At 48.1% G+C, this 27,391-nt stretch overlaps 1 protein-coding gene across 1 annotated transcript; it reads right to left on the bottom strand.

The window, feature by feature from the left end:
• Positions 1-115: 115 nt before the first annotated feature.
• On the bottom strand, positions 116-25,927 carry LOC129714353 (glutaryl-CoA dehydrogenase, mitochondrial-like). The gene is made up of 11 exons (XM_055663903.1): positions 25,699-25,927; positions 15,760-15,798; positions 14,928-15,071; positions 12,643-12,705; positions 10,182-10,352; positions 8,653-8,782; positions 7,336-7,552; positions 5,970-6,073; positions 2,149-2,274; positions 1,897-2,057; positions 116-1,068 (listed from the first exon to the last, which is right to left on the bottom strand). The coding sequence occupies exons 1-11, from the start codon at positions 25,796-25,798 to the stop codon at positions 995-997; spliced, it is 1,329 nt and encodes a 442-aa protein (XP_055519878.1). The 5' UTR covers positions 25,799-25,927; the 3' UTR covers positions 116-994.
• Positions 25,928-27,391: the final 1,464 nt, after the last annotated feature.

The raw sequence follows: 27,391 nt of genomic DNA, 5'->3' as shown, positions 1-27,391 counted from the left end.
GCAGAAAGACTGGATAGATTGTTTGTACTCGCTAGAATGAAGATTGGGGAAGTCTTATAGAAACTTACAAAATTCTTAAGGGGTCACAGTGCAGGAAGATTGTTCCCGAGAAGTCCAGAACAAGGGGTCACAGGTTAAGGATAAGGGGGAAATCTTTTAGGACTGAGATGAGAGAAGCATTTTTCACTCAGAGAGTGGTGAATCTCTGGAATTCTCTGCCACAGAAGGTAGTTGATGCCAGTTCATTGGCTATATTTAAGAGGGAGTTATGGCCCTTGTGGCTAAAGGGATCATGGAGAGAAGGCAGGTACAGGATACTGAGTCGGATGATCAGCCATGATCATATTGAATGGTGACGCAGGCTCGAAGGGCCGAATGGCCTACTCCTGCACCTATTTTCTATGTTTCTAAGAAACGATTTTTAAACAACTTAAATCTAGAATGTAGAAGCTTTTAAAAAATGTGCTAATTGTGTGTTTTTCACTACAAACGATATTTCCTACCAAATGATGGGCTCAAACGCAGGAGAATTCAAATTCTTGCTGCTTTCAATCTTTACCTTTGAAAGAAAGTTTGATTCTAGGGAAGAGAGAAAAACAGCACAAGCAGTTGCGAAAAGCAGCAGCAACTGAACCAACACAGCCCACCTGACAACTGCCGAGAAATGCGACCATGTTAGATTTTAAAATAAATTGGCGGAGATGAGACTGGCTTAGAAAACAAAGCTAAACATGAAGTGGGAAAGCAGGATGGAAATATTTTCAATGGTAACTTTTAAAATTCAGACGAATAAATAGTTGGAGAAAAAACTGTTGAGGTTAGAGGTGAAGGAGTAGGAGCTTAGTATTAAATGCCGACTCCCCAAACTAGCTCTATGGACTTCAAGGTCATGCAGCAGATTAGTGTTTGGACAGCCGACAGATGCCAGCTCATCTTAACCAGGGTCGTGAATCCAGAAACAAACGGAGAAATTGCCACTTCTCCGAACGTGGGATTAATTCTCTACTGTGAAAGACTGCAGGCCTGTGATCGCTTTTCCAAGAATCAGTGCGTGGATATCATGAGTCCCTGAGGAATGAAACAGTAAAGGAGACAATGTTAGCTTTAAATACGATGCAGACATCTCGATAATGTTGCTCTCCTGTGCTTCTGATAAACATACAAGGTTATTAAGGGTTTGGACACGCTAGAGGCAGGAAACATGTTGGGGGAGTCCACAACCAGGGGCCACAGTTTAAGGATAAGGGGTAAGCCATTTAGAACGGAGACGAGGAAAAGCTTTTGCACACAGAGTTGTGAGTCTATGGAATTCTCTGCCTCAGAAGGCAGTGAAGGCCAATTTGCTGGATTCTTTCAAAAGAGAGTTAAGGGCCTGTTCCACTTACAGGCAACCCCTGGCGACATGCCGCGGGTGACCTTTCACAACCACAGGAGCCCTCTCACGAACATGCAGCCTGTACGGTCGTGTGAGGTCACCAAAGAGTCGTAGTGTCTTTCTGGTTGCCGCTGAATTTTCAACATGCTGAATAATTTGGTGACTAATCACGTTGTCGCCTGTAAAGTTCGCGCAAGTGGGACAGGCCCTTTAGATAGCGTTAAAAATAGCCGAGAGAAGGCTGGAACGGGGTAGATTGTGGATGATCAGCCATGATCACATTGAATGCCGGTGCTGGCTCGGGGCCGAATGGCCTACTCCTGCACCTATTGTCTATTGTCTACACAGAGGGTGGCGAGTGCCTGGCGGTAGGTATGTTAGTAGTGTTTATGAGGCTTTAGGACATGCAGGCAGGGAATGGAGGGATATGGATTATGTGCAGGCAGATAAGAGGTGGTGTTGGGATCATGTTCGGCAGGGATACTGCAAAACTGGGCCAGAACATGGAGGAGGCACCTCACCTTCGTAAGTGTTCACAGCCTCCAGATTCATCACGTGCCGAATCACATGGTACTCGTCCGAAATCCCGTTCCCGCCCAACATGTCGCGGGCTTGCCGGGCAATGTCCAGGGCCTTCCCGCAGGAATTCCGCTTCAGCATCGAGATCATTTCGGGCGTGGATCTACGGAGAGGAGTGGAAACAACTCGTCAGCAAACCAGCGGGCTTGGCTCTGCTCCCAGTGAACGAGGGCGGCGTTTGCAGCGGGACTCACTTATCTTCATCCTTTAAGCGACCCAGTTGGACGCAGGCCTGGAGGCCCAGGGTGATCTCAGTCAACATGTCCGCCATCTTCTTCTGGATCAGCTGGTTACGAGCGAGAGGAACTCCAAACTGAACCCTGTCACGGAGCGAGAAAGACCGATGAATATCACTGTTGGGGATGGCTCGACTTTCCTTCTATGACTGGTGCCAGGAAGGTTACCACTCTGCTCAACAAACCCCTTCCCAGTTCCTCTTTGTCATATCATTTGCAATTATATTATATACAACAGTACAGCACAGGATCAGGCCCTTCGGCCTGCAATGTCAATAGACAATAGGTGTAGGAGTAGGCCATTTGGCCCTTCAAGCCAGCACCGCCATTCACTGTGATCATGGCTGATCATCCCCAATCAGTACCCCGTTCCTGCCTTCTCCCCATATCCCCTGACTTCGCTATTTTTAAGAGCCCTATCTAGCTCTCTCTTGAACACATCCAGAGAACCTGCCTCCACCGCCCTCTGAGGCAGAGAATTCCACAGACTCACCACTCTCTGTGAGAAAAAGTGTTTCGTCGTGTCCGTTTTAAATGGCTTAGTCCTTATTCTTAAACTGTGTGGCCCCTGGTTCTGGACTCCCCCAACATCGGGAACATGTTTCCTGCCTCTAGTGTGTCCAATCCCTTAACAATCTTATATGTTTCAATGAGATACCCTCTCATCCTTCTAAACTCCAGAGTGTACAAGCCCAGCTGCTCCATTCTCTCAGCATATGACAGTCCCGCCATCTGGGAATTAACCTTGTAAACCTACGCTGCACTCCCTCAATAGCAAGAATGTCCTTCCTCAAATTAGTCTGTGCAGAACATGATGTGAAGGCCAACTCTTGCCTGCACATGATCCATATGCGTCCATTCTCTGTCTATCCAAGTCTCTTACTATTTATTGTACCTGCCTCCACCACCACCTGCAGTGCATTCCCGGTACTCACCACCCTGTGTTAAATAAAACCTGCCCCCGCACATCCCTTCTCCTTCATCCCATACATCACGCAGCAATTTGCAGCTCAGGGGTGTGCAATGGGATCTCCCTTCCTGGCTTTTACAGATGCACCAGGTAAAACATACGGTTGGGTTGGAACACGGCTTGGTTTGGGACCAAGACCGCAACACATTTTTTTTTTTAAATGGCAGAGTTGTTGATGATAAAGCCCAGTCCATCTCACAAACCAGACTCCCCGCCACTAACACGATGTACACTTCACGCTACCTCGGGAAAGCAGCCAACACAATCAAAGACGTCCCACCACGATCATTCCTCCTTCTCCCCGTTCCCGACGGGCAGAACCTACAGAAGCTTGAAAGCCCACACCCCCGGACTCAGGAACAGCTTCTTCCCCTCTGTTATCAGGCTTATGAACGGGCCTTCCATAAGCTAGGGTACTGTCCCATTCACCTCTACCCCATTGCGGACATTGGACTTTGTCTGTGGAACCGATGCTCTACAATGCTGAGAACTATATTCTGCACTCTGTATCTTCCCCTTTGCTCTACCTACTGTACTGGAGTTTGACTTGATTATATTTATGTACAGTATTATCCAATTTGTTCGATAGCAGGCAATACCAAGCTTTTCACTGTACCTCAATGCATGTGACAATAATCTACCCTAGCCTGTTCACTGGATGTGGAAATGTGAAACTTCCCCAATAGGGAGCATAATATTGAACAGGAAAAGGCAGGAACATGAGAAATATATATAAATACAAATAGAAAAGAGTGTCTACACCAGCCCTTTGTGCAGTTCCCCCATCCACTTCCCTTCCCAGCCCAATCCCAGATTCTCTGAACCCCTTGGTGTTCAAATCCACAGAGGAGGATCTCTGGATAAACGTGGATCTCTCCACCCATCCACCAGCAACTGTAGGACTGTAGCAAACCATTAGGATAGACAATAGACAATAGATGCACGAGGAGGCCATTCGGCCCTTCGAGCCAGCACCGCCATTCAATGTGATCATGGCTGATCATCCCCATTCAGTACCCCGTTCCTGCCTTCTCCCCATATTCCCTGACTCCGCTATTTTTAAGAGCCCTATCTAGCTCTCTCTTGAAACTATCCAGAGAACCCGCCTCCACCACCCTCTGAGGCAGACTCACAACTCTCTGTGAGAAAAAGTGTTTCCTCGTCTCCGTTCTAAATGGCTTACTGCTTATTCTTAAACTATGACCCCTGGTTCTGGACTCCCCCAACATCGGGAACAGGTTTCCTGTCTCTAGTGTGTCCAAACCCTGAACAATCTTATATGTTTCAATGAGTTACCCTCTCATCCTTCTAAACTCCAGAGTGTACAAGCCCAGCTGTTCCATTCTTTCACATATGACAGTCCCGCCATCCTGGGAATTAACCTTGTAAACCTACGCTGCACTCCCTCAATAGCAAGAATGTCCTTCCTCAAATTAGGGGACCAAAACTGCCCACAATACTCCAGGTGTGGTCTCACTGGGGCTCTGTACAACTGCAGATGTTTGAGAACAAGCTGTTCTAGCATTCAGTTTTGCCCAGTGTGTCTCCCACCTGGAGACAAAGCCAGATAACAGCCATTTCAAACTTCACCAATAGCTTGCTAAAGAGAGAGGCACGGTGGTGCAGTGGTAGAGTAGCTGCCTCACGGCGCCAGAGACCCGGGTTTGATTCTGACTACAGGTGCTGTCTGTACGGAGTTTGCACGTTCTCCTTGTGACCACGTGGGTTTTCTCCGGGTGCTCAGGTTTCCACCCACTCCAAAGATGTGCAGGTTTGCCGGTTAATTGGCTTTGGTGAAACTGCAAATTATCCCTGGTGTGTCGGATAGTGCTAGTATATTGGTTGGCGCGGACACGGCGAGCTGAATGGTCTCTTTCCCCGCTGTAACTCTAAAAGCTGACGTTAAGGCCGTCACGGGAGTAGGCTTGGACACCAAAATGAAGCCTTCGTCGTAGCAGAGTTGTTAGACTAGGAACTTCCCGGGTTTAATCCTAGTCTGCGCAGTCCGTTTTCTCAGCAAGACACTCAAAGAGCAGACACTGAAATTCCCAACTGATCATGGACACAGATTTTGGGAAGTCTCGTTGATGGATAAGTCGTAAAATACACTGTTGTGCATTGCCATGGAAGTTTAACAAACCAAGGTCAGATGCTGCAGGAGCAGCCATCAAGAGCTGGGCTTGCCCCAGTATCAGACCCTGGGCTCAAACAAAGGTGGCCACAGCAACCTGCATCTCCACCGTTCCAAGTACCGTAAACCCTCGTCATAATGGACCATGGGGAAAAGACAAGGGTGGGAAAATGGTTCTTGATTTTCTGCTTTCATTGAGTACGGATTATCATTTAAAAAAATAGTGGAAACAAATAATGGTTGATACACAAAAGGATTCATGGTGTTGGAGTAACTCAGTGGGTCCGGCTGCATCTTTGGAGAACATGGATGGGTGACGGTTAGGGTCGAGACCCTCATTCAGACTCTGGGATGGAACTGGGCCTGGAATCCAGGCGAGCCCCGGGCTACTGGCGGATGGGGAAGTGTCGACGATCGGGAAAGTTGATGGCCGGAGTGCAGACGAGGGTCAGCGGTGGAAGGATGACTGGCCTGGCAGCAGACGGGGAGGTGGTACGTGTCGGGGGTAGTGTGGGCAGCCATCAGTAGGTCAGTCCGATATAAACTGTTATAAAGAGGTCCGTTGAAACGAGGGTTTACTGTACCGGCTGTACCTTGCAAATGGAAGGTGGAATTCAACAGAGTTGTTCTAACTCAACTCACTGCAAGGTTTCATAGTCACATCTCCCCCCTCTTCACCTGTCCAGAGTGTATTGTCTGGCCGTTTCCAAACAGAACTCCGCCGCTCCAAGAACACCCCAGGAAATTCCATAGCGTGCATTGTTCAGACACCCAAACGGACCCTAGAAAAACAGAGGCATTACAATAGTTGCAGTTCAGAGCTGGGAGATATCCTAGGCTGCTACACATGGATATTAGTGATAGTATGGCACGGTGGCGCAGCAGTAGAGTTGCTGCCTCACAGTGCCAAATACCCGAGTTCCATCCTGACTACAGGCGCTGTCTGTACGGAGTTTGTACGTTCTCCCCGCGACCTGTGTGGGTTCTCTCCGGGATCCCTGGTTTCCTCCCACACTCCAATTGAGACCCTTCTTCAGACTGATAGTCAGGGAGGGGTAACTAGAGGTATGGAAAGGTACAAAGCCCAACAGAGTGTATCGATGACTCAGGAAATGTGGACCCATAAGGGTGGATCCCCGAGTCATCAGTGCAGGCCGTTTTGTTCTGCACCTTCCTGTTCCGCTATGAAGGCCATTAGCACTGACAGGGTCTAGTGCCCATTGATGTAGAGCTCACTGCTCATGTGAGCAAGATCAGAAAGTCATGTGATAGGAGTAGAACTAGGCCATTCAGCCCATCAAGACCACTCCGCCATTCAATCATGGCTGATCTATCTCTCCCTCCTAACCCCATTCTCCTGCCTTCTCCCCATAACCCCCGACACTAACCCCGTACTAATCAAGAATCTATCTATCTCTGCCTTAAAAATAGCCATTGACTTGGCCTCCACAGCCTTCTGTGGCAAATAATTCCACAGATTCACCACCCTCTGACTGAAGAAAGTTCTCCTCATCTCCTTCCTAAAAGAACATTCTGAGGCTGTGACCTCTAGTCCTAGACTCTCCCACTAGTGGAAACATCCTCTCCACATCCACTCTATCCAAGCCGTTCACTATTCTGTATAGTTCAATGAGGTCCCCCCTCGCTCTTCTAAACTCCAGCGAGTACAGGCCCAGTGCCGTCAAATCAGTGGAGTGACTCAGTTAGAGTTTAGATTGTCACGTGTACCGAGGTACAGTGAAAAGCTTTTGTTGTGTGCTATACATTCAGCATATAGACAACACATGATTCCAATCGAGCCATTTACAGTGTATAGATACATAATAAGGGAATGTGTTGGAAGGAACTGCAGATGCTGGTTTAAACCAAAGATAGACACAAAAGGCTGGAGTAACTCAGCGGGACAGGCAGCATCTCTGGAGAGAAGGAATGGGTGACGTTTTGGGTCCCTCCAGAGATGCTGCCTGTCCTGCTGAGTTACTCCAGCTTCTTGTGTCCATCTCGTGATAAGGGAACAAGGTGTGTGTGGTGCAAGGTAACTCACCTTGAGTCCCGCCACGTTGGGGAGCAGGTTGTCTGCAGGGACCTCAACGTCCTCCATCAGTATCATCCCGGTGGAGGAAGCCCGCAGTGAGAACTTGCCTTCGATCTTTGGCGTGCTCAGCCCTTTCATCCCCTTCTCCAGCAGGAAGCCACGCACCATCCCATCCTCACACTTGGCCCAGACCACCAAGACGTCAGCTGTCGGAGAGTTGGTGATCCTGACACGGGGGAAACAAACCTCAGAGGGACAGCACAGGAACAGGCCCTTCGGCCCACAATGTCTGTTCCCAACATGATGCCAAGACCATGTTGGTCGGCACGATGGCGCAGCAGACGACTTGCTCCCTTACAGCGCCAGAGACCGCGGTTCGATCCTGACCACGGGTGCTGTCTGTAAAGAGTTTGTACACAGTGAGTGGTGAATCTGTGGAATTCTCTGCCACAGAAGGTAGTTGAGGCCAGTTCATTGGCTATATTTAAGAGGGAGTTAGATGTGGCCCTTGTGGCTAAAGGGATCAGGGGGTATGCAGGAGGATGAAGGGTGATCTTATAGAGGTGTACTAAATCATGTGAGGAATAGATCAGGTAGACACACAGAGTCTCTTGCCCCAGAGTAGGCGAATCGAGAACCAGAGGACATGGGTTTAAGCTGAGGGGGGAAAAGATTTAATAGGCACCAGAGGTGTAACCTTTTCACACAAAGGGTGGTGTGTGTATGGAACGAGCTGCTGGAGGAGGTAGTTGAGGCCGGGACCATCTCAACGAAACATTTAGACAGGACAGGTTTAGAGGGGTAGGGGGCGAACACAGGCAGGTGGGACTAGTATAGATGGGACATGTTGGTCGGTGTGGGCAAGTTGGGCTGAAGGGCCTGTTTCCACACTGTATCACTCTATGACCTCCCTTGTATCCGCCTCGAGCATTACAAGCTGTGAGCCCTTGTGCTTTAGGTAATCACAAGTAACTTGCCCACCCTTCACCCAGGGCGGCACAGTGGCGCAGTGGTAGAGTTGCTGCCTTACAGCGCTGGAGACCCGGGTTTGTTCCTGACTACGGGCGCTGTCTGTACGGAGTTTGTACGTTCTCCCCGTGGGTTTTCCCCGAGATCTTCGGTTTCCTCCCACACTCCAAGGATGTACAGGTTTGTAAGTTAATTGCCTTCAGTAAAAGTGTAAATTATCCCTAGTGTGTGTAGGATAGTGTTAGCATGCGGAGATGGCTGGTTGGTGTGGACACGGTGGGCCGAAGGGCCTGTTTCCGCGCTGTATCTCTAAACTAGACTCCATGCTTGTATGAAGAAGCTGTAGATGTCACGTACCAGGTCTTTGACCCATTGAGTGTATACGTGTTGCTGCTGGCGTTAAACCTGGCTCTGGTTTCCATGCCGGACGGGTCACTCCCGTGATTGGGTTCCGTTAGCCCAAAGCAACCCAACAATTCCCCTTTGGCTACAAGGGGACAAGAGCAGAAAGACACGACGCCTGGTTAGGTTGTGTCAGAAGCAAGCTGCAGATGCTGGTTTATAACAAAGATAGACACTAAATGCTGGAGTAACTCAACATTTAGGACAAGCAGCATCCACTGGAGAGAAGGAATGGGTGATGTTTTGGGTCGAGACCCTTCTTTAGACTGGGGGGGGGAAGGAAGGGAAACGAGAGATTTAGACGGTGATGTAGAGAGATATAGAACTTCTTCTTTCTTGCGTATGGCGTGCACAGCCTAAAGTTGTAGGACAACTTGTTCTATTTGATTGTGCACGTCACGTTGATTGCATTCGTTGAAACAGGGAGGACCATGTGAAGGTTGCAATCTCCCACCCCAAGAGATATAGAACACAGGCCATTGTTAGCTGTGTGCTAGGTGAGAAGGAGAAGCTGGTGCGACTTGGGTGGGGGAGGGATGGAGAGAGAGGGAATGCCGGGGTTACTTGAAGTGAGAGAAATCAATATTCAACATGGATTCAACAGTGGCTGAATGGGAGATGCCAGAGAGGCCAGTGAGGCCAATTCTGGAGTATGGTGTACAGTTTTGGTCGCCTAATTATAGGAAGGATGTCAACAAAATAGAGAGAGTACAGAGGAGATTTACTAGAATGTTGCCTGGGTTTCAGCAACTAAGTTACAGAGAAAGGTTGAACAAGTTAGGGCTTTATTCTTTGGAGCGCAGAAGGTTAAGGGGGGACTTGATAGAGGTTTTTAAAATGATGAGAGGGATAGACAGAGTTGACGTGGAAAAGCTTTTCCCACTGAGAGTAGGGAAGATTCAAACAAGGGGACATGACATGAGAATTAAGGGACTGAAGTTTAGGGGTAACATGAGGGGGAACTTCTTTACTCAGAGAGTGGTAGCTGTGTGGAATGAGCTTCCAGTGAAGGTGGTGGAGGCAGGTTCGTTTTGTATCATTTAAAAATAAATTGGATAGTTATATGGATGGGAAGGGAATGGAGGGTTATGGTCTGAGCGCAGGTATATGGGACTAGGGGAGATTATGTGTTCGGCACGGACTAGAAGGGTCAAGATGGCCTGTTTCCGTGCTGTAATTGTTGTATGGTTATATGGTTAATATTCACATCACTGGGCTGGAGGATGCCCAGATGAAATATGAGATGTTGTTTTTTCCAATTTGCATTGAGTCTCACTGACAATGGAGGAGACCTATGACAGAAAGGTCAGCGTGAGAATGGGAAGGAGAATGAAAGTGCGTGGCAACTGACCCGGAAGATCAGGTAGGTGTAGGTGGACTGAGCGAAGGTGTTCAGCGAAACGATCGCCCAGTCTACGTTCGGTCTCGCCGATGTATAAGTAACGGGAGCTGCTGGTTGGAGCACGGCTGGGGGAGTGACCCACCTAGCTTTGGAAGGAACCGCTGCTTCTGCGCTTCAGTGCCGTAGGCGGAGATCGGGTGCATGACGAGGGAGGACTGGACGCTCATGACGGATCGGTAGCTGCTGTCCACACGCTCCACCTCGCGAGCAATCAGACCGTAGGCCACATACGAGGTCCCCGCACACCCATAACCTGCAACACAATCCATCCTGAGGCACTCATAGTAACATAGAAAATAGGTGCAGGAGGAGGCCATTCGGCCCTTCCAACCAGCACCGCCATTCATTGTGATCATGGCTGATCGTCCCGTATCAATCCCTGCCTTCTCCCCATATTCCTTGACTCCACTAGCCCCTAGAGCTCTATCTAACACTCTCTTAAATCCATCCAGTGATTTGGCCTCCACTGCCCTCTGTGGCAGGGAATTCCACAAATTCACAACTCTCTGGGTGAAAAGGTTTTTTCTCGCCTCAGTCTTAAATGACCTCCCCTTTATTCGAAGACAGTGGCCCCTGGTTCTGGACTCGCCCAACATTGGGAATGTTTTTCCTGCACGTAGTTTGTCCAGTCCTTTTATAATTTTATATGTTTCTATAAGATGCCCCCTCATCCTTCTAAACACCAGTGAATACAAGCCTAGTCTTTTCAACCTTTCCTCATATGACTGTCCCGTCTAAACGCTAAAGCTATCAATCTCCGCCTTACCCAATAACTTGGCCTCCACTGCCATCTGTGGCAATTAATTCCACAGATTCACCACTGTCTGGCTTCCAAAATTCCTCCTCATCTCCATTCTAAAGGCAAGTCCTTTTATTCTGAGTCAGTTCCTCTCTGGTCCTAGACTCTCCCACTAGTGGAAACATGGACTTGATGGGCCGAATGGCCTAATTCTACTACTATCACTTATAACCTTCTATTATTACAGGTGGCAGAAGTTATAGGGAGAAGGCAGGAGAATGGGGTTAGGAGGGAGAGACAGATCAGCCATGATTGGATGTCGGAATCGACTTGGTGGGCCGAATGGCCTAATTTTACTTGTATCTCTTATGATCTTATCCTCTTCACATCCACTCTATCTATCGATTCCATCACTTAATTTGACAACACCAGAGCTCACACCACCTTCAAACAAGGAACTCAACAGGGATACAGTGAAAAGCTTTTCTCCGCATTATTCATCTATCAGATCAGACTATACACAAGTACAATTAAGCAGACACAAGTACAACAGGCAATACAAAGAGAAAAAGACCAAGAATACAGAATTTAGTGTCACAGGGTAATAGCGTTACCGTTACAGAGGGAAAATGCAGATTTAAAAAGTGCAAGGGCTGTAATAGGGTTGGTTGGAAGATTGGGCCTGGTGGACTGCTGCCTACAAGACCTCAACGGTGGAACAGGCGGAGGACGATGGCTGACCTTAGTGGAGTGTCACAACAGCTGGGAAGGCGGATGAAGGCTGCAGCAGAAAAGGGTCTCCGGTCGTCTTGGACTCCATGCCACTGGATCCTGACCCAGATCTGTCAAGTACTGTGGGGTGGCTGTCTGTGCACCAGTCTCCCCACGTTAAACAAAGTCACGCACTGGTGTCCTCCAACCTTGGAGACACCCATGGTCAGCCAAGACCGAAGGGGGCCAAAGAACATATCGCTCCAGTACTTCAAACATGTAGACCCATCTTTGCACTTATTTTATTTGTTGTAAATGGCGCCAAAATATGCCGACTGTGCGTTTGTGGATTGTGCAAAAGAATTTCAACATGCTGTGCATACGTGACAATAAATAACCTTTGAACCCAAGTTTATGGGAGAACGGTTCACTAGTCAGATACCAGTGGGGAGGAAGCTGTTTCTGAATCTGGTGGTGCGTGCTTTAAATCTTCTTCCCATGGGGGAGGGGGGGGTGGAAGAAGGTATGACTGGGGTGCAAACCGAGTGTGTAACCCCCTCTTATTTACCCACTTTAATAAAAAGGCATGTACTCCCTTTATATGTTCTTCAATGATTCAAACGTTAGATCTCTTGTCTTATTTAAGAAAGAACTGCTGATGCTGGAAAAATCCAAGATAGACAAAAATGCTGGAGGAACTCAGCGGGTGAGGCAGCATCTATGGAGAGAATGAATAGGCGACATTTTGGGTCGAGACCCTTCTTCAGACTGATGTTGGGGGGGTGGTGGGAAAAAGTAAGGAAGAGGCAGAGACAGTGGGCTGTGGGACTGGGAAGGGGAGGGGAAGGAGGGAGAAAGTAGGGACTACCTGAAATTGGAGAAGTCAATGTTCGTACCGCTGGGGTGTAAACTACCCAAGCGAAATATGAGGTGCTGCTCCTCCAATTTGCGCTGGGCCTCACTCTGGCCATGGAGGAGGCCCAGGACAGAAAGGTCAGATTGGGAATGGGAGGGGGAGTTGAAGTGCTGAGCCACCGGGAGATCGGGTGTCTTGGTCACTGAGTGGATAAAGCAGGCTGTGAACATGCATCACCTTTAATTGTGGATCCCAGTACTCCCAACTCTCCCATCTCGTGTAGAATGTCACGGTGAAACACTGAGGAGACAAAAAGAGTCAATTATTATATATGGTCATCCAACAAGAAGCATGTTTGAATATGGGCTGAATGGTTCGTGTAGTTGAGAGATACAGCGCAGAAACAGACCCTTCAGCCCACTGAGTCCGCACCGACCAGTGATCCCAGCACGCTTCTCCTTCTTCTTCTTGCCTGTGGCGTGAACAGCCTAAAGTTGTAGGACAACTTGTTCTATTTGACATTATTTGATTGTGCACGCCAGGCTGATTGCATTCGTCGACACAGGGCTGTCCACTCTGAAGAAGGGTCCCGAACAAAACCGTCACCCATCCCTTTTCTCCAGAGATGCTGCCTGATGCGCTGAGTTACTCCAGCACATTGTTGGCGCATAGGCCTTCATCAGTCAGAGTATTGAGTATAGAAGTTGGGAGGTCACGTTACAGTTATACAAGACATTGGTGGGGCTGCATTAGTCTGAAGAAGGGTCGGCCCGAAACGTTGCCTATTTCCTTCGCTCCATAGATGCTGCTGCACCCGCTGAGTTTCTCCAGCTTTTTTGTGTAACCTTCGATTCTCCAGCATCTGCAGTTCCCTCTTAAACACTGCATTAGAGTTTTGTTTAGTTTAGAGATACAGAGTGAAAACAGGCCCTTCGACCCACTGAGTCTGCACCGACCAGCGATCCCCGCACACTAATACTACCCTACACACACTAGGGACAATTTACACTAATACCAAGCCAATGAACCTACAAACCTGCACGTCTTTGGAGTGTGGGAGGAAACTGATGATCTTGGAGAAAACCCACGCGGTCACGGGGAGAACGTGCAAACTCCGTACAGACAGCACCCGTAGTCGGGATCTAAACCCGGGTCTCAAGGCAGCAATTCTACCGCTGCACCGCCCTGGAGTATAGTGTTCAGTTTTGGGTACCATGTTATGGGAAAGATGTTGTCAAGCTGCAAGTCTGAAGAAGGGTTTCGGCCCGAAACGTTGCCTATTTCCTTCGCTCCATAGATGCTGCTGCACCCGCTGAGTTTCTCCAGCTTTTCTGTGTAACCAAGGGTGCAGAGAAGTTTTGCAAGGATGTTGCCAGGACTCGTGGGGGGGGGGGCTTTGCTATAGGGAGAGGTTGAGCAGGCTAGGACTCTATTCTTTGGAGCGTAGGAGGATGAGGGGTGACCTTAGAGGTGTACAAAATCAAGAGAGGAATAGATCGGGTAGATGTACAGAGCCTCTTGCCCAGAGTAGGGGAATCAAGAACCAGAGGACATAAGTTTAAGGGGAAGGGGAAAAGATTTAATAGGAACGCGAGGGGTAACTTTTTTTTTACATGCACACAAGATGTTGGGTGTAGAGAACGAGCTGCCAGAGGAGGTAGTTGAGGCAGGTACTATCACAACGTTTAAGAAACAGTTAGGCAGATACATGGAGGGATTATGGATCACACACAGGCAGGTGGGACTAGTGTAGATGGGACATGTTGGTCGGCGTGGGCAAATCAAAGGGTCTGTTTCCACGCTGTATGACTCTTTAGGATGGCACGGTGGAGCAGCGTTAGAGTTGCTCCTGACTACGGGTGCTGTCTGTACGTTGCTTGTACGTTCTGCCTGTGACCTCGTGGGTTTCCTCCGGGTGCTCCAGCTTCTTCCCACACTCCAAAGAAATGCAGGCTTGCAGGTTAATTGGCTTTGGTACAAATTGTAAATTGTCCCTAGTGTGTGTGTGTAGGATAGTGTTAGTTTGTGGGGATCTCTGGTCGGTACAGATCCTTTGGGCCGAAGGGTTCCATTACACGCAGTGTCTCTAACTAAACCTATCAACAGGTACATGGATAGGACAGGTTTAGAGAGATATGGGCCATAGGCAGGGAGAAGGGACTAGATGGGACATGTGTAGGAAGGAACTGCAGATGCTTGTTTATACCGAAGATAGACACATAAAGCTGGAGTAACACAGCGGGGACAGGCAGCATCTCTGGAGAAAAGGAATGGGTGACATTTTGGGTCGTGTGGGTTTTTCAGACTCATCTGATGGGTCTCGACCCGAAACGTCACCCATTCCTTCTCTCCAGAGATGCTGCCTGTCCCCATTGAGTTACTCCAGCTTTTTGTGTCTATCTTCTACTTGGTTGGTGTGGGCAAGTTGGGTCGAAGGGGCCCGTTTCCACGCTGTATCACTTGATAACTCCAACAGGATAATTTACTGAGCGAGAGGGGGCAGAGGTGCGGGCTGGTCTGACCTTCGTTGCGGTTTGCCAAGAGTATCCTGGGCATCAGCTTGGCTTGGCAGTAGGCATGGAACGTGTCTCTGATCAGGATCTCCTCCTCCGTCAGCTGGTCCTCCAGGTTCAGGGCGTCTCGCCAGTCAAACTGCACTCTGGCCGCTGTCGGGAGACGAGGTCAACATGAGGAAACATCCAAACAAAGCCAGTGACCCATGATCGACACAAACCCAAATACCTTGCCTGTCTGCTGGCTGATCAACTTCTAATCTGCCCCATCTTAACCAGTTAAGTAACTGCTGAAATAAGTTCATGTGAACGGCTTTCAAGAGATATCTAGGTAGAGCCCTTAAAGATAGTTTGTACCCTCTGGAGTTTAGAAGGATGAGAGGCAATCTCATTGAAACATATAAGATTGTTAAGGGCTTGGACACATGTTCCCGATGTTGGGGGAGTCCAAAACCAGGGGCCACAGTTTAAGAATAAGGAGTAAGTCATTTAGAACGGAGACGAGGAACTTTTTCTCACAGAGAGTGGTGAGTGTGGAATTTTCTGCCTCAGAGGGTGGTGGAGGCAGGTTCTCTGGATGCTTTCAAGAGAGAGCTAGATAGGGCTCTTAAAAATAGCGGAGTCCGGGGATATGAGGAGAAGGCAGGAACGGGGTACTGGCTGGGGATGATCAGCCATGATCACATTGAATGGCGGTGCTGGCTAGAAGGGCCGAATGGCCTACTCCTGCACCTATTGTCTATTGGCTGCAGCCTCAAACCCGATCTCACACTAAATTAAACCATAAAGTCCGTAAAACAATATTCATGCAGTGGAATAAGATTTAAATTGCATGACTTACGTTTTGAAGCTTTTATCTCTTCCGTTTTTTCATTTTTCTCTGTGTGAAGGAATGGAAAGGCGATATAAATAATCTGTTTGAATGTTTACCTCAGTGTACATCAAAGCAAAATGTTGCAACTGCTCTGACATGTGGTTTTGTTTAGAGATACAGCATGGAAACAGGCCCTTCGGCCCACCGAGTCCATGCTGACCATCGATCACCCGTTCACACCAGTTCTATGTCATCCCACTTTCTCATCCACTCCCTACACACCAGGGACAACTGCACAGTGGAATTCTCTGCCTCAGGTGGAGGCCGGTTCTCTGGATGCTTTCAAGCGAGAGCTAGATAGGGCTCTTAAAAATAGTGGAGTCAGGGGATATGGGGAGAAGGCAAGAACGGGGTACTGATTGTGGATGATCAGCCATGATCACATTGAATGGCGGTGCTGGCTCGAAGGGCCGAATGGCCTACTCTTGCACCAATTATCTATTGTCTAATTAACCTACAAATCCGCACGTATTTGGGACAAGAGAGGAAACCCAGGCGGTCACAGGGAGAGCTTGCAAACTCCAGACAGACAGTACCCGAGGTCAGAATCGAACCAGAGTCTTTGGAACTGTGAGGTACTTGAAGGACAGAATGAAGGAAGGAAAAATTCTATTCCATTTCTTTAAGAGAGTAACTCTTTTACTTAACATTTGACTTCATTAAAATTTAGCAGCCACTAAAAATAAAAACATTTAACACCATAGTCCTCCATCATTTAGGGAACTTTTTCCTTTCATCAGGAGCGCCAAAGGTGTTTAGGTTCAGTTGGGAGACAGCACGGAAACAGGCCCTTCGGCCCATTGGGTCCACGCCGACCAGCGATCGCCCGTCCACACTAGTTCCATGTTACCCCACTTTCTCATCCACTCCCTGCACACTAGGGTCAATTTCACAGAGGGCCAATTAACCGTCAAACCTTCATTTCTTTGGCATGTGGGAGAAAGGTGGAGCAATCCCGCACAGTCACATTTCATCGTCGCGTGTACTGGCAACGGAATCATTACATTTGTACTTGCTGCGGGTTTACTGGACCCATTAATGCAATTACACACAAATAAAAATCCAATAATCAATAATCAGTAATACTCGGTAACAACCAGGATACAATAGTGCAAAAATTGGTCAGTAGTGCAACCAGTCAAGTCACATTTATTTATATAGCACATTTAAAAAACAACTCTCGTTGGCCAAAGTGCTCTACATTTGTTATAAGAATAGTATAAACAAACAAACTACATACATATAGCCCTCGCTCAGTGGACGTCAGGAAAGGCTTGGGAGTATAGATAAGTTTTTAGTGTTGACTTAAAGGAGTCGATGGAGGGGGCAGTTCTGATGGGAAGGGGGATGCTGTTCCACAGTCTAGGAGCTGCAACCGCAAAGGCGCGGTCGCCCCTGAGCTTATGCCTAGACCGCGGGATATTCAGCAGCCCCAAGTCGGCCGATCTGAGGGGCCTGGAGGTGGAGTGGTGGGTGGGAAGACCTTTAATGTAGGAGGGGGCAAGCCCATTGAGGGCTTTGTAGACAACTAAAACAAAGTCCACGGAAGATCATGTTTACGAGGTCTGAAGAAGGGTCTCAACCCGAAACCTTGCCTATTTCCTTCGCTCCATAGATGCTGCTGCACCCGCTGAGTTTCTCCAGCATGGAAGATCATAGTTGCTGGGATTAATGTTCAGTGCAGTGTTCAAGAGCCTGACAGTTGCTGGGAAGAAGCTGTTCTCGAACCTTGCGGTCATAGTTTTCAGGCACCTGTCCCTGCTTCCCACTGGTAGCAGCGAGATGAGAGCGTGGCCAGGGTGTTGTGGATCTTTGATGATGCTGGCTGCCTTTTTGAGACAGCAACTCCTGTAGATCTCTTCAATGGTCAGTTTAGAAGTGTAGAGTATATTCTATAGGCTTGGTATAAATGTAAATTGCCCTTACGTTGTAGGATAGTGTTAATATGCGGGCATCGCTAGACTTGATGGGCCAAAGGGCCTGTGGATGTAATTATGGTGAACAGATGTAGTATTCATGTCCATAAATAGTGATACACAGACCACTTATAGCTAATACACAGACCACTTATGGTCGAAGCCTCGTCAGCAGCTATGAGCACTGGCACGTGACATCACGGCTAGGGGGAGTGCCCTGCTACATAATCTCACCTTGAGACGTAGGGAGTCCAAGAGTACAACCTCGCTCAGCTACAGCAGCAATGATAATTACGTTAGCGGACCAACATGTAACACCTGAATAAAACTACTGTTTGAACCTGCCTGACGTCTGGCCTTATTCACCACGTTTGGTGCCGTTACAACAGGAGCAGAATTAGGCCATTCGGCCCATCAAGTCTACTCCGCCATTCAATCATGGCTGATCTATCTCTCCTCCTAACCCCATTCTCCCACCCCGACACCTATACTAATCATTGTACTCAGGTTTGTGCTGGAGTTGTGCAACTTTTAAAAAGTTTCCATACCCAATAAGAATTACCTATGCTTGCCAACGGTCGGATTACACATTTACAAACCAGATTGTGCAAACGAGCAAACACGCAGCAAAAAAAAAAAAAGCAAATGGAACACACCGTGCGACTGGTCCCAGTTGAGCCACACACTCACACATTACTGAACCAGACCCCCTCCCACAGCAGCTTTCCCGACCATCGCCATTTAAAAAAAAATGTTTTAATCGAAATGGCTGTGAGGAAGTAGCTATTCCTGAACCTGGTCGTTGCAGTCTTCAGGCTCCTGTACCTTCTACCTGAAGGTAGCCGGGAGATGAGTATGTGGCCAGGATGGTGTGGGTCTTTGATGATACTGCCAGCCTTTTTGAGGCAGCGACTGCGATACATCCCCTCGATGGAAGGAAGGTCAGAGCCGATGATGGACTGGGCAGTGTTTACTACTTTTTGTAGTCTTTTCCTCTCCTGAACGCTCAAGTTGCCGAACCAAGCCACGATGCAACCGGTCAGCATGCTCTCTACTGTGCACCTGTAGAAGTTAGAGAGAGTCTTCCTTGACAAACCGACTCTCCGTAATCTTCTCAGGAAGTAGAGGCGCTGATGGAGAAGGTGCATACTCCGTACCGTTAGTACCCGTAGTCCGGATTGAACCCGGGTCTCTGGTGTATAAGGTAGCAGGTCTACCGCTGCGCCACCGTGAAGAGTATTTTATATCGATGAATGAAGCTTGCAGTGCCAGGGGCGAGGCAGATACAACGGTGGCATTTAATAGGCTTTTAGATTGGCACATGGATGTGGATTACATGCAAGACAAGAGCTGGCCTTGACAAGTTCTACATGGACATTGTGGGCCATAGAGCCTGTTCCTGTGCTGCATTGTTCCATGTTAACTTCAACCTCTTGGTTTAAATGCAGTGAAGCAAAATACAGTATTCAGTCTCCTTGGTCCCTTATGCCCCTGTCCCACTTAGGCGATTTTTTCGGCGACTGGGCTGTTTTCACATTGGTGAGTCGTGAGTCGTCGTGAGTTGTCTCCTCAAGTCGCCTAAAGAGTTGTAACGTTTTTCTGGTCATTTTCTGGTCAAATGTTCAAACCTATTCTGCGACTGTGGGCTTGACGTAGCTTGTCTTCTCCTGCCGTGGGTGGTCGCCAGGTGACGTTGGTTGTTGCCGGGTGCTGGCTTTGGTGAATTCCATTGGCGACTACCTACGTCAACTGTCGTTGGTGTGGTCGTAGGTGGACGTCCTAAGTGGCGAAGATTGGGTCACCGGTTGTCGGTAGCTTGCCGTAGACTAGGAGGTAGGTTGTCGTAGCCACTGTCGTAACATTTCAATCTCCAGTGGCGACCAGAATAGCGTTACGACTCTTTAGGCGACTTGAGGAGACGACTCATGACCATACATGAGTCAACCCGCGACCATGTGAAAACAGCCCAGTCTCTGCTGTTTCGGCAACCTGCTACAACTGTGACAGTCACTGAAAAAACATTGCCCAAGTGGGACAGGCCCATTATTCTGACAAGAAACTAGTTTGTACGAACTCGGATTTGCTCCTTCCTGCAGGTGGAAATATAGTGGCGGTAGGCCACAGGTCACAGGTTAAAGGTCGCCCAAAAGAGATTTTTTTCCCCCTTTTTATTTTAAATGGCCAAATGGGACGGACCCACTTCTTTACCACTCTATCAACTGCTTCAGCCGCCTTCAGGGATCTATAGACTTAATCCCCTGTCCCACTGTACGAGGTAATTCAAGAGTTCTCCCGAGTTTTCCCCTGAATCGAGAATGCCCTAGGCGGGTCCATCAGAGTCTGTTGATGTCTCGTAGCGGCTAGTATGAGTATAAAGTAACCATTTTTTTCATCACAAGTATTTTTTTTTACTCGTGGACATTTTTCAGTGTTGAAAAAACGTAACGAGTTTACCGGATTTCCCGAGTACCTACTGTTACCCGTACGAGCCGCTACGAGACGTCCACAAACTCGCTACGGACATTCTCCGAGTTCGAATCAGGGGAAAACTCGGGAGAACTCTTGAATTACCTCGTACAGTGGGACAAGCCATTTAGACCCCAAGATTCCCTCTGTACATCTTAGTGTCTTGCCATTGGTATAATGTCCTCTCACATTCAACCTCCAAAATTCTGACACCTTATACTTAGATTAAACTCCAATTTAAATGTTAAGATTCCATTTTCTTACACAAGAAATATACTCTGACTTCCTGTCTAACTCATCTTAATCACAAATTCGCACCACCAATCAGCAAAATGAACCAGGTAAGCAATTATTATCAAATGTAAAACATTTGGGGCCAGGAATAGTTAGATGACCAAGGACTTGCTACAAGAGACAAATGTTACAAAATTACCCACAGAGAGAGGCAGGCAGGTTTCTGGAAAGAATTCCAGAGCATAGACCCTTGAAAGCTGAAAATGGAACAATTAAACAACATGAAAGACAAGAGACTTGAACTGAAGCAGCGGAGATATCTAGGAGAGTTATAGAGAAATGTAATTTTGCATTATTTTCATTCATTTGTTTCCCTTTCCCCTGACTTTCAGTCTGAAGAAGGGTCTGGACCCAAAACGTCACCCATTCCTTCTCTCCAGAGATGCTGCCTGTCCCCGCTGAGTTAAGGGACCGTCCCACGAGCATGCGTCTCCATGCGGCAAGCGCGACCTAAGCGACTCCATGCGGCAAAGCGCGACCCAACCAGAAGCGGGGGCCGCGCGGAGGTCGAGTGAGTGACATGAAGTGCGAGCGACGTCCGCAGGAAGTTCGCGCGTGACGTACGGCGTTGAGGTGGCTGCGGGCCGGCAGGCCATCGCCGGGCGGAATCTTTGAACCGGGTCAGTTTTTCGATGTTGGGACCAGCTCCGCACAACTCCATACGGCTCCGGCGATCGAAGTGGGACCGGCCCCGCGAGGCCGTACGGCTCAAGCGACCACGTTAGGTAGCGCTTGCCGCATGGAGTCGTGGGACAGGCCCTTTACTCCAACATTTTGTGTCCATCTTCGGTTTAAACCAGCATTTGCAGTTCCTCCCTATTGAGAATTTAATGATTTAATTATGTGACTATTGTCACATGTACCTAGGTACAATGAAATGCTTGGTTTTGCATGCAACCCGGTAAAATCATACAACAGACCTCACTCACCTAGTCTGAAGAAAGGTCTTGACGCAAAATGTCGCCTATTCCTTTACTCCATAGATGCTGCCTCACCCGCCGAGTTTCTCCAGCATTTTTGTCTACCTTCACGTAGACAGTACACAAGTCGCTACGTTTCTGGTGCTAACTAAGTACATCGAACAGTTGAAGAGATATGAGGAGAAAACCGAACGAGGCATCCATGTACAAGGATGGGAGTTTTAAAAAACAACACATTGGTTAACAAGAACCATATTTTGATGACAAAAGTGCTGGAGAAACTCAGCGGGTGCAGCAACATCTATGGAGCGAAGGAAATAGGCAACGTTTCGGGACGAAACGTTGCCTATTTCCTTCGCTCCATAGATGCTGCTGCACCCGCTGAGTTTCCCCAGCACTTTTGTCTATCTTCGATTTTCCAGCATCTGCAGTTCCTTCTTAAACACCATATTGTGATGGGTGACCTAAATGCACATTACATTCGGGTGACATGGTTGGGCTACTGCCCCACAGCGCCAAAGACCCAGGTTCGACCCTGACTAAGGGTGTCGTCTGTCTGGAGTTTGCACGTTCTCCCCGTGACCGCGTGGGTTTGCTCCGGGTGCTCCGATTTCCTCCCACACTCCAAAGACGTACAGGTTTGTAGGTTAATTGGCTTGGTATAGCTGTAAAATTGTCCCGAGTGGGTGTAGGATAGTGTTAATGTGTGCGGGGATCGCTGATCGTGTGGACTCGGTTTCGCCGATGTGTCTCTAAACTAAACTAAACTAAACAGTACACAACTAAACTAGACAGTCACCACATTTCTGGTGCCAAAGTAATTTACAAAATGACATCGAACAGTTGAAGAGGCAAAACCAACCAAGGCGTCTATGTATAAGGATGAGTGTTTTGAAAAACAAAACATTGGTTAACCAGAACCTCATTGACTCGGCTTGTACTCGCTAGAATTTAGAAGATTGAGGGGGGATCTTAAAGAAACTTACAAAATTCTTAAGGGGTTGGACAGGCTAGATGCAGGAAGATTGTTCCCGATGTTGGGGAGGTCTAGAACAAGGGGTCCCAGTTTAAGGATAAGGGGGCCATCTTTTAGGACCGAGACGAGAAAAACATTTTTCACACAGAGAGTGGTGAATCTGTGGAATTCTCTACCACAGAAGGTAGTTGAAACCAGTTCATTGGCTAAATTTAAGAGGGAGTTAGATGTGGCCCTTGTGGCTAAAGGGATGGAGAGAAGGCAGGTACAGGATACCGAGTTGGATGATCAGCCATGATCATATTGAATGGCGGTGCAGGCTCGAAGGGCCGAATGGCCTACTCCTGCACCTATTTTCTATGTTTCTATCTAGATGCACATCACACAGGCAGAAAGGTCTTCGATAACATCACGTTCACTGATCATGGAATGAAGGCGGCCAGACAGGAGTGTGGTGGATTAGTCAAATAATAATGAAAGACTTCTGCAACAAATGGAGGCAGGACAAGTTCTGGAGATGGACGTAGAGATGATATGGATGAGGTCCAAAACTCAACTCAGATTCAAATATGTGGGAAGGAACTGCAGATGCTGGTTTACACTGAAGATAGATACAAAATGCTGGAGTAACACAGCGGGACAGGCAGCATCTCTGGAGACAAGAAGGGTCTCGACACGAAACATCACCCGTTCCTTCTCTCCAGAGATGCCTCCGGTCCCACCGAGTTACTCCAGCATTTTGTTCTACCTTCAGATTCAAATATTACACTTGGATAGGTTTGATGATGTTGGGTGCTTGTCTGAGGCACAAGAGCTAATCCTCACCAACTACTTATCTCACAAACCTCACGCACTAGTTTCACATGAAAACATGCGGCCTTCAGTTCCCCTTTCTCATTGAGATTCATGGTTCTCTGATATTTCTGGAAAGTTGTTCCAAGTTCTTCTAAGAAAAAGGACAGTCATCTTTTAACTCCTCTGCCATTTCCTCATCCACATTATAAATTCCCCCGTCTCTGCCTGATTTCCCCCCTTTTGCACACTATCAGAATCATAGAATGATACAGTGTGGAAACAGGCCCTTTGGCCCAACTTGCCCACACCGACCAACATGTCCCAGCTACATTAGTCCCACCTGCCTGTGTTTGGTCCATATCCCTCCAAACCTGTCCTATCCATGTACCTGTCTAACTGTTTCTTAAACGTTGGGATAGTCCCTGCCTCAACTACCTCCTCTGGCAGCTTGTTCCATACACCCACCACCCATTGCGTGAAAAAGTTACCCTTCAGATTCCTATTAAATCTTTTCCCCTTCACCTTGAACCTATGTCCTCTGGTCCTTGATTCACCTACTCTTGGCAAGAGACTCTGTGCATCTACCCGATCTATTCCTCTCATGATTTTAGACACCTCTATAAGATTACCCCTCATCCTCCTGCACTCCAAGGAATAAAGTCCCAGCCTATTAAACCTCTCCCTAAAGCTCAGACGACAGTGAGAGAATAAACCAAACCAGAGAACCTTAACACAAACTTTTAACACACACTAAAAATACAAAACGGACAGACTGTTGGCGAGGCTGCCATCGAAGAGCCACCCGGTGGTATCAAGGTCGGTCCATTTCAAAACGTCCGCTATCCATGCTCTCCAAATATACAGCTGGACCTGCTGAGTTACGCAACACTTGGTATTTGTTTTGTAAACCATCATCCTTGGATGATCCTTGCTTGTGCATTTAAAAGATCTGGCCCAAAATGTCACCTATCCATATGCTCTCAGAGATGCTGCCTGACCTGCTGAGTTACTCCAGCACTTTAGGTCTTTTAAAATGTTGTTTTGCGCAGGACTTCAGCACCTGCTGTCTGTGCTGAGCCACCTCCCTCCCCATCCCCCGCCTGACAAGGTTACACAACTGACACTCCAACTAATTGCGTAAGAAGGAAATACAAGATGCTGCTTTACACACAGAGAAGCTGGAGTAACTCAGCGGATCAGGCAGCATCTCTGGAGAAAAGGAATACGTTTTGTCTGGTTTAGTTTAGAGATGCAGTGCAGAAACATGCCCCTTGTCCCACTGAGTCCGCGCCAACCACATTAACACTATCCTACCCGCACTAGGAGCAATTTACCCTTATACCAAGCCGATTAACCTACAAACCTGTAGATCTTTGGACTGTGGGTGGGCACCGAACATCTCGGAGAAACCCATGTGGTCACGGGGAGAAGGTACAAACTCCGTACAGACAGCACCCATAGTCTGGATCGAACCCAGAACTCTGGCGCTGCGAGGCAGCAACTCTACCGCTGCGCCACCGTGCCGTTAGTGTTAGTTAAACCCGTGGCGGCCGACTAATAATAACACAGCCCATCAGATCCTCAGCTTGATCCGAATATAATACACACATTCGTACCAGCTTCAAAGTCGTCATTGTCTATACTCGTTCTCACCGAGACCAGTTATCAACTGCCCACTTCCTTCATCAACTTTACTTTTTTTGCATCTTTCATTCATTTGTTCTATATCTCTCTACATCACTATATCACTCATTTTCCTGTCCCCTGACTCTCAGTCTGAATAAGGGTTTGCACAAGACTAGGCTTGTATTCACTGGAGTTTAGAAGGATGAGGGGGCATCTTATAGAAACATATAAAATTATAAAAGGACTGGACAAGCTAAATGCAGGAAAAATGTTCCCAATGTGGGGGCAAGTCCAGAACGAGGGGACACAGTCTTAGAATAAAGGGAAGGTCATTTAAGACCGAGGTGAGGAAAAACTTTTTCACCTAGAGAGTTGTGAATTTGTAGAATTCCCTGCCGCAGAGGGCAGTGGAGGCCAAGTCACTGGATGGATTTAGGAGAGAGTTCGATAGAGCTCTAGGGGCTAGTGGAGTCAAGGGATATGGGGAGAAGGCAGGCACGGGTTATTGATTGGGGGACGATGAGCCATGATCACAAAGAATGGTGGTGCTGACTAGAAGGGTCGAATGGCCTCCTCCTGCACCTATTTTCTATGTTTCTATGCTAAACACAGTCAGTCAATGAGAAAAAATATGTACACATCCAGAATCAACAAATGTACCCCCTGGGTAGGCAAAATTGACCCCAGGTTGGGAACCCTTGTCATAAGTAATAGGAACAGAATGAGGCTATTCGGCCCATTGGTCTGCTCCAACCGCATTCTCCTGCCTTCTCCCCTTAACCCCTGACACACGTATTAATCACCTTGACCAGAGTCTAATCAACACACAAGGACACAAGGTATTATGTCCCTGACGAGTGAGGACTATAAATAGGAGGCCGGCCGGCCGCCATGCACGGCGAGGGCCGCTCACCTCTCAGCGCCTCCACCGTCCCCTGTGTCCTGAAGCAGCCGCTCGCCACCGTCAACCTGGCGGGCAGCAGGAGCCCGCGACCCGCTCTCAGCAGGGCCATGGTGGATGCAGGAGGGGCAGACGTCTGGCCCCCAGACAGAGAGACAGACACACCGGGGATAGCAGCAGCAGCCGCGGACACTCGGCCAGCGTTCAACTTGTCACCCAATGTAGCCGATTAATGTAGCCAACGCCCCCTCCCGCAGCCAATCAGCGCCGCCCTCTCATTCCGGCCCACCTAGCAACAGGCGGCGGGGACAAGAGACGCCGCCTTCCATTGGTCGGCGCCTCGAAGGTCGCGGTGCGCTCCCCTTATTCATTATTGTTGTCCTCACCAGCAAAGATAGACCGGCCCTGGATGGACCAACATGGGGCAACAGATACACTTGTCACTTACACTTATACAGCCGGCGAAACAGGCCCTTCGGCCCAACTTGCCCACACCCACCAACATGTCCCAGATACACTAGTTTACACTAGCTACACTAATCCCACCTCCAGTTTAAATTCCATTTGGAATATTTTGAAGGATCAAGAAACCACTAGTCCCACATACCTGTGTTTGGCACACAGCCTGAACCAAAGATTGTACAGCTCCGCTCTATGATCTTTGGTCTGAAGAAGGGTTTCGACCCGAAACTTTGCCTATTTCCTTTGCTCCATAGATGCTGTCTCACCCGCTGAGTTTTTCCAGCATTTTTGTCTACCTCCAAACCTTGTCCTATCCATGTACCTAAGATAGACACAAAATTCATGGATTCCTCTTCTTGAATCTTGGTCCTCCAAAAATATTCCAAATGGAATTTAAACTGGAGGATATTCTTCAGATTCAAGAGTCTGAAGAAGGGTCTCGACCCGAAACATTACCCATTCCTTCTCTCCAGAGATGCTGCCTGTCCCGCTGAGTTACACCAGCATTTTGTGTCTATCTTCGGTTTAAACCAGCATCTGCAGTTCCTTCCTACACTATCCATGTACCAATCTGTTTCTTAAATGTTGTTTTAGTACCTGCCTCAACTACCTCCTCTGGCAGCTCGTTCCATACACCCACCACCCTTTGTGTGAAAACTCAGGTTCTTATTAAATCTTTTCCCCTACAGCTTAAACCTATGTCCTCTGGTTCCCTATTCACCCACTCTGGTGGGCAAGAAACTCTGTGTGTTTACCCGATCAATTCCTCTTGTGTGTGTGTCTCACAGACCTGTTGGGTCGAAGGGCCTGTTTCTGCGCTGAATCTCTAAACTAAGTGCACCTTAAATATATGTTCTCGGGCTCTCGATTCAGGGCAAAAGGCTCAATGCATTTACTCGATCTATTCCTCTCATGATTTTGTACCCCTTTATAACATCACCGCTCATCCTCCTGCACTCCAAGAAATAGTCCTAGCCTGCTCAACCTCTCCCTATAGCTTATTCCCTCAAGTCCTGGCAACATCCTTCTAAATCTTCTCTGCACCTTTTCCAGCTTGACAACATTTTGCCGATAACATGGTGTCCGAAACAGGACACAATAGTCTGAAGAAGGGTTTTGGCCCGAAACGTTGCCTATTTCCTTCGCTCCATAGATGCTGCTGCACCGCTGTGTTTCTCCAGCATTTTTGTCTACCCACAATAGTCTAAATGTGGCCTCACCAACATCTTAGATAACTGCAACA

Source organism: Leucoraja erinacea, chromosome 39 (assembly GCF_028641065.1).
Source record: "Leucoraja erinacea ecotype New England chromosome 39, Leri_hhj_1, whole genome shotgun sequence".
In the NCBI taxonomy this organism is placed as follows: Eukaryota; Metazoa; Chordata; class Chondrichthyes; order Rajiformes; family Rajidae; genus Leucoraja; species Leucoraja erinaceus.
Note: the sequence above shows the minus strand (reverse complement) of the source record. Positions and strands in the feature narration are given on the sequence as shown.